At 39.0% G+C, this 7,966-nt stretch overlaps 1 protein-coding gene across 1 annotated transcript; it reads right to left on the bottom strand.

The window, feature by feature from the left end:
- Nucleotides 1–5,721: 5,721 nt before the first annotated feature.
- On the bottom strand, nt 5,722–7,067 carry ccl36.1 (chemokine (C-C motif) ligand 36, duplicate 1). Its single transcript, XM_084919037.1, has 3 exons — nt 6,889–7,067; nt 6,694–6,805; nt 5,722–6,041 (listed from the first exon to the last, which is right to left on the bottom strand). Exons 1-3 carry the CDS (start codon nt 6,956–6,958, stop codon nt 5,948–5,950), a joined length of 276 nt encoding a protein of 91 aa, XP_084775163.1. The 5' UTR covers nt 6,959–7,067; the 3' UTR covers nt 5,722–5,947.
- Nucleotides 7,068–7,966: the final 899 nt, after the last annotated feature.

Raw genomic sequence — 7,966 nt, 5'->3', positions numbered from 1 at the left:
ATTTCCCTCAAGCAGAATGTGTGAAGGTGCCACTTCAACACAGGCCTTCTGCTGGACTGTCTCTAAATTGTCTAAACATTTTAGGGTAAAAGTTTTATCATATGTAATAACTGTTGCATTTTGAACAATGTACAATGACAGATTACTGGTGGTACAAAACATTTGGCAAGTTGTTCATCCACATTTTAAGATACGAATAATAAAAGCAGCAGCACACTAACTCACTGTTACCAGGAAGATATTCTGCTTGGTAAGGAGCATTCAGTTGTTGTGTCACTCTAACATCAGGAGCTGCAGAGCTGCTGTGAGAAACTGTCTCTGAGGGTGTGGTGACTCCTGGGACCTTCAGCTTCACTACAGGAGAAGTATTTTCTGTTGTCTCATCCAGGTCACCTAAGGGTTAAAATACAAGACAGCACTGTTTAACTGGGTGGACTTTCAAACATATACAAAAATGTCTAAAAACACTATAGGCCCTCCAACATATATATCCTGGTATATTCCAGGAAAGGTGACACCATTTTCTATAGAACTAAATAGTCAGTAGTTAGTGGTTTGGTACATGTTGATCTCCAGAGTCTTGAATGCTCTGGAGTCTAGAGCACTCTTCTGTAGAGTCTTGATTCTGGTTTGAGCAGGGATGAAAGCAGAAAGGAAGTTTACTTTTTAAGCTTGTGTTGGTGGAGTTGGTTTTATTATCAGGGATGTAGACTGCTGGTACACCTGATGTCCAGTTTATGTCAGGTGGAGGCTGAATACAAAACTCTCTCAGCAGGATTTCCTCATCAGAGATGCTCGTGCTTCTTCTCTGCACAAACACTGGAGATGAAAAGACATCACCTCAAAACGATCATTATATTTGAAACATGAGATATTATTGGAGGCATAACTTTACATGAACATTTTCTATTTAAAACACCAAAGTCAAAGCTCTTACCTGGAACAAGATGCGGAGGTAAAAAGAAAGTAATCCACATGATGTTCATTAGAGCTACGACAATATGAGTCCACTGCATGTTTCTGTGTGCTGCACATGCACCTGGCACTGTGAGCACAGTAACAGATGGTGTGCAATAAAGACATGCTGTAGGATACATCAGCAGCCTCAGATATTTTAAAATAACTTCATCTCTCTCTGCGGGTGTTTGTGGGTTTCTAAATTGAGCAGTTTGTCATTTAACCACCAACAACCAACAGCACATGATCATCAGAGTGTCTGGTCTTCAGAGCACAAAATGTACCATCAGTGCAATTAACCAGCTAACCGGGCTATGCGCTTACCTGCTGCTCTCTGGCAGGTAGCTCCATGCCCTCCTGGGTTTTAAATGCACCTTAGAACCACGGTCGCACTGCCACCTCTTGGTACGAAGATGTTACGACAGCTACAGTCCGGTTTAGAAACCAGATCTCCAGTTGAGATTATTTATTTAGGACATTTTTAAATGAAAACATCTACATTAACAGTAAAACAGTGAAGCTAGAAATGAATTGTGATCACATATTAATATAGATGACAGTAAAAGTCGAAAAAGGGCGTTGAAAAAATCCTAATGGACTCTTTCTCTGTAGAACATTCATATGTTAATTTTTTAAGGACTAACCTCTGTTAGTTTGCAAGCAGATGGCATATGGCAGGACTTTTGAAGATTTATGATTATTATTTATTTAGTATTTTCTAAACGTATTAAAAAGCACTTAAAGCGATTAAGAAACATTCATAGAGTTCCTTATCTATCACATGAACACTGTGTGATAGATACAAGAGTGTATATCTTATCTACCATTAAATGAGGCGTTGTTGTAGCTCAGAGGGGAGAGCAGGTCATCTACTGTTTAAAAAAAAACAGAAGACCTGTTTCAGTCTGCATGCCCAAACTCCACATTTCTCTCCGATGTGTTAATTAGAATGTGAATATTAGCTAGAACACACTTTGGTAATGAATGAGTGTGAATGAGGTAAGTTGTGTAAAGTGTTTAAAGTGCTAAACCAGAGTAGAAAAGGGCTAATGATTCTTTTACAGCACTTTGGTCAACAGCTGTTATTTTTACATGTGCTATAGAAATACATTTGACTTTGAATATTTGATGACCTGCTCTACTTTCAAGGAAATAAAGAATCCATAATGTATATAAAAAAGTATTAATATCCATTTTCTTAACAACATATTCAGCCATGGTGGGAGTGGACCATAACCCAGCAAGAACAAGGATAGCTGCAGTGGACAGTTGCCATCACAAAGCTTCAATAACAATTTGCAGAGTAAAATTTGTAGAGAGTAATTATGAAATTTCAAGTTTGGCCTGATGATGGCAGTGTTTTTTCACTTCCACACTGCCAAAAGCCAGTCACTGTTACACAGAAGTGTGTGTTAGTCTTATTGTCATTTGAATAACACATTTAGCACAGAACAGCTCTTTAGCTGTTGTACAAGTGTAGTGTCATGGTCATGGTCACACCACATGTGCTAATCATTAAAACCTTTGTATTACCCACAATTGTTTATGGATCAACTTCAGACTTCACAACAACAAAATAGTTTGCCTTGTGGGAAATGTGTAACTAGGATGACTAAGCACTGACCTTGACCGTCATTGTTAGAACCCAAGGTAAAAGTTGATCTTGGAAAAATATAAAAATATATCAAGAAACCATATTGTTGTGCTTTCTGGGTGCACTTGTTAATTTTAAAGTGGTCCTGAGCTTCAGTTCTCCAGGCTTTTTTTTTTTATTTTAAGTTTTCCTTTCACCACTTTGTCATTTATTTCAGTCCAGTCATTGTACCTTCCATTTTCAGAAAAATGTTTTCATGTTTGTTAAGTCACCTGATGCCCATTGATTCCCAAGGAGCTTTTTGTCAAATCTTAGCATTTCTTTATATGGTGAATAGTGTGTTCCCCCCCCAAAAATAAAGAAACTGGACAGCAAGCATAAAAAAACAGTCTACAGAAGATAAACAGAATCTGAAAGTGTTAAGAAATAGAAAAAAATCCAGTAAAAACTTGGCAAAGAAGATCTGAGTGCTGCATCTGCACCCTTGATTCGTCTAGCTGTGAGTGGCTCACTCACATCCTGGGCCATCTGACCTCAGGAAATCCCACGATAGGGTGGGGCTAGGTATCATGATAAGCTCAACTGAAACCTTGGCTGATTGTAAGCTACGCCCGTTTTCACACCTTGGCTCGTGTGATTAGGTAGAGGATCATTAGGGGGTTGATTTTCCCTCTCGGGGGTAAACTCCCACAGGGCTTAAATCTGGGACTGTCCACCATTTGACCCTAGAACTGAAGAAGCTTCTCGGATGAGAGGTGAAACATCTTCAAGGAAACTTACAGAAGTCCAGATGCTTTTCTTTCCAAGCTCCTTAGACCACGATGACCTGAGAACCTTTACAGACAGATACAGGTCAAAGGTCAGGGATTGGTATAAAAGCAGGCTGATGTCAGCATGTTGTAATAAAAAACAATTAAAAATATCAAAATGTTTGTGTAGCTCTTGTCCTTCGAGGGCAGTTGTGCATTCTGAGTGCTCTTGTTATTTTTAAAGTGGTCTTGAGCTTCAGTTCTCCAGGCTTTCTCAAGAGATGAACCACTTTTGTGTACAAATAACAGACAACTTAGCAAAGAACCTATTTTAAATTGTATCTTTGTTATTAGAAGCCTGTCACAAAACAAACGTTTGTTCTTATTATTTTAATTACTTATTTTAATTACTTAAATTACTTAATTTTAGCTACAACAAATGCAAAGGGCAACACAATTTGACAGGAAAAAAATCTGCATTTTATGCCCACTGATTCCCGAGGAGCTACTAGTCAAAGCTTAGCATTTCTTGATATGGTGAGTAGTGTGTTCTGAAAAAAAAGGAATGAAAATGGACAAGAACAAAACAAAAATTGAAAAGCATAAAAAAACTTGATACAGAAGATCTGAGTGCTGCATCTGCACCTTCGATTCATCTACTGCTCACCAAAGCATCATCAGAAATAATCTCAATGGAAGTGAAGCCGTCAAGAAGCCATTCTTAAGAAAAGGAAAATAGGAGAAAAGCTGAGGTATGACAAATTACACAAGAGCTAGAGTATCAGTATTAAAAGGCCTCATGGAGTTATGAATGCAAATTGGAAATGTTTTATTTAAATTAAGTCAGTATGTACAGAGGCAGGTCAGGAGAGAGGTACAATAATGTGCTTTTACAGACATCTGTGAAACATGGTGGGGGTTCTGTCCTGGTTTGAGGCTTTGTTTAATTTCACAGGAGTACGCTTTGACAATAAACTGGACTGGGATAAAAACACCACTGCACTCTACAGGAAGGTCCAGAGTCGTCTCTATTTTCTGAGGCAGCTGAAGTCTTTCAACATCTGTTCGACAATGCTCAGGATTTTCTATAAGTCTGTTGTGGCCAGTGCCGTCCTCTATGCTACCTCAATGCTGAGATTACCCAAATGCACCACTGAACGGCACAAGAAACCGACGTCTGGTTCAATCCCAGGAGACATGAACTGCTTTAGGGTTGTGTCAGGAAGGGGATCTGTTGTAAAAACTCAAATCAAATATGAAGAGCTACCTGATGTGGTGGCCACTCATGAATAAAGAATCAGCTGAGAGTAACTCCATCTATACATTACCATGTGGAAAGTGTTTAATTGGCAAGTGGCTTCAATTTTCACAATGATCCCAGACACACTGCCAATGCAGTATAAGTGCACCTGGATACAAAATTACACAATAAAACATCACGAGTCATGGATTGGCCTCCTCAGAGTTCAGACCCTGTAATATAGATCAAGCAAGTCAGTTTAGGCTCAGTGTAAATCAGGAAAAACTGTTTATATTTAGATACTGGATGCCACTGTCATGGTCCTCCAGTCCTCTCTGGTGTTGTGTTTTTGTTGTTCTGCCTTCCTCTTCACTCCTCGCCAGGGCGGCTCCTGCTCCCTGCCTTGATCCTCTGCTCCTGGTCACAATTACTCACCTGCCTTTCATTACTTGTGATTGGTCCTGGCACTCTAGGAGGAACATCCTTCAATTGGTGCAGGAGTATGAAAAGGAATCAAGCAAACTAGTGGATTAGAGTAACCATCTCCATTTCAACCTAAGCTGTAGACAAAGCAGACTTGTTCCCAAGAGTTTGCACCTCAGATCTACTGTCAGGGGACACAGCAGAGTTGATTCTATGGAAAGCACAAAATCAACTTCTAAGTGAAAGAATGAGACAGGTCAGTTTTACTATAGATGCACTCTGGAACAAGATTGTTCAGACTGCAGGAACTCAAAGCACTTTGCACGCTTCTGCCACTACTTAAGCCAAGGCGAGGTGAAAAACATCACCTAGTTAGTGTAGCCCTGGTGCTCTTTTTGAATCTGATCATGTTTTTCTAATGAACGTTTCATTTCTCTGTAAAGATCTTCCTGGACCCTTTCTTGTTTCCCTTGAACCCTGTTGGATGAACGTGAGTGGATTTCAGTGTGGTGTGGGTTTGAGTGAGTCACAGACTGTGTGAAGAGGAGTGTGGACATGTTACCTTTACCCTGGATCCCCCACCCCCACAGGCCCCGATCCTTCGTCACTGTATATATTACTGCTAAATATTCCATCAGTACAGTACATAAAATGTGTTATTTTGCCTTATTTTAAACTGTATCAAAGGAAAATTCGATTTGACATCTCTTGAGGCTTCAAAGGAACGAAGAAGAGAAAAAAGTTTCAGACTCTTTGTCATATTTGTGAGGTGTTTATTTTGGAGCATAATATATATAACACAAAGCATCCACGAGACATTACACAATCAAAGGGCGTGACTGTTCAGTGGATTATTTCAGGCTTATAATCGCTTGAAAGATAAACTTTGGACCAACTGTCATTATAAAAATCAAGTTTGCATGCGTTTTATATGATATTATCTAATAAAGCAGAACAATGTGTAAGGATGAGCAGGCAGCTGGTTCAGAAAGAGCTCTGGTCCAGTCTTTTCATGATGCGTTGGGTCCAGGAGGCAGACGCATCCACACATACTGAACGAGACTTTTTGGTAATGAAGCTGAAACAAAGAGGTGGAAATTCAGAAATCTGAATTTTAAATAAGCTTCAAAATTCTCTCAGTATATATGTTGTAAAAATAACAATAATAATAATAATAATAATGTATACTTTATTTATCCCGGTAGGGAAATTACTCTCTGCATTTAACCCATTCACTCTAGTGAAGCAGTGGGCAGCCACCAATCAGGCGTCTGGGGAGCAGTGTGAAGAGATGTTACCTTGCTCAGGGGTACCTCAGGATAGCTGTTCAGTGGTTTTGAATGCCCAAATATGTACTTTTTTTTTTTTTTTAAATGACCAGTAGACAAAATGTCATAATATAAACACTTAAATGTGTATTTCAAACAATTTACAAGCAAAGTAGCCAAACATCCACGTAAAATTGATCAAATTATGAAAACAAGTTTGTGCATTTTTCTTGAACATTTACAGGATAAAATTAAGAGACAATAGTAGGAGAACAAATACAAGTTCAAATAAAAAGTATCAAACTTATACTATGTCCTGAGCATCATGTGTAAAATGACCATTTTTAATTGTCCAAAAACTGTCCAGTTACAATGATCATACTGCATAATTTTCATTACAGTAATTTCAGTATTTGTGTTAAACATTATGAAAACAAAATAAACCCAGTTTTCTTCACTTACATGACGGCAGACTTTGGGCATCGGTGATCAGTCAGTCGATACGACTTGATGAGGTTTGCTTGAATTCTTCCCGGGTACAACTTGAAACAGCAGTTGTCGGGACCATTTGCATCTGAGGAAAAAGACGTTTCATTACACTTACTCAAAAAACAAAACCTCTCTTTTTTTTAATGATGACACTTAAGGTAATCTTACTGTTGCAGTTAACTGCAGACAACAAAGCAGCTCCAAGGATGCACAGCAAAAGGAACTGAGTGGTTTTCATTATGATTCCTCAGGAGTTGTTGATGATGATGACGATAAAGACAACAGCTGCTCTTCAGACGCAAGCAAGGGCTTCTAAATATTAGGTGGTGTGCTGTTACATTTATCAAGATCAATACTTTTTTTTTAAAGGTACATAGGGTGTCATTGGTGTGAAAGAGGGAGGGTGGATGTGGTTTCAAAAATTGCTGAAAATGCCTCTGACAGAACTTTCCATTCGGTTACATTGACAGGAAATGAAGCTGTGGTTTAGCCCAGAGATGCAGCTCAAAGCATGACACTGTTAACAAAACCAACTTCTACAACCCCCTCGCCCAAAAGTTAAAAAAAATATATGTCACAAAATATTATGACCACAAAAGAAACGCTAAAACAATCGTTGAGCAGTCCATATGACTCCATGAGTTTTGCTTTAATTCTTCGTGGTACAACTTTCAGCAGCAGTTGTTGGGACTATTTCCATCTGAGTAAAGAGGATTAAGATCAAACTGTTTAAAAAGTATAACAATAAAAAAATATTGATGACCACCACCTAAATTCACCGCGCCTTGTTCTCAAATTATCGCATTCCCAAGACTTACAATTCAATTCAATTCAATTTTATTTATATAGCGCCAAATCACAACAAAAGTCGCCTCAAGGTGCTTTATATTGTAAGGTAGATACAGAGAAAAACCCACAATCATATGACCCCCTATGAGCAAGCACTTTGGCGACAGTGGGAAGGAAAAACTCCCTTTTAACAGGAAGAAACCTCCGGCAGAACCAGGCTCAGGGAGGGGCGGCCATCTGCTGCGACCGGTTGGGGTGAGAGAAGGAAGACAGGATAAAAGACATGCTGTGGAAGAGAGACAGAGGTTAATAACAGATATGATTCAATGCAGAGAGGTCTATTAATACATAGTGAGTGAGAAAGGTGACTGGAAAGGAAAAACTCAATGCATCTTGGGAATCCCCCGGCAGCCTACGTCTATTGCAGCATAACTAAGGGAGGATTCAGGGTCACCTG

Source organism: Perissodus microlepis, chromosome 3, assembly GCF_051167445.1.
Source record: "Perissodus microlepis isolate ML-2025 ecotype Zambia chromosome 3, ASM5116744v1, whole genome shotgun sequence".
NCBI lineage: Eukaryota > Metazoa > Chordata > Actinopteri > Cichliformes > Cichlidae > Perissodus > Perissodus microlepis.
This window is presented reverse-complemented; position numbering and strand designations above follow the sequence as displayed.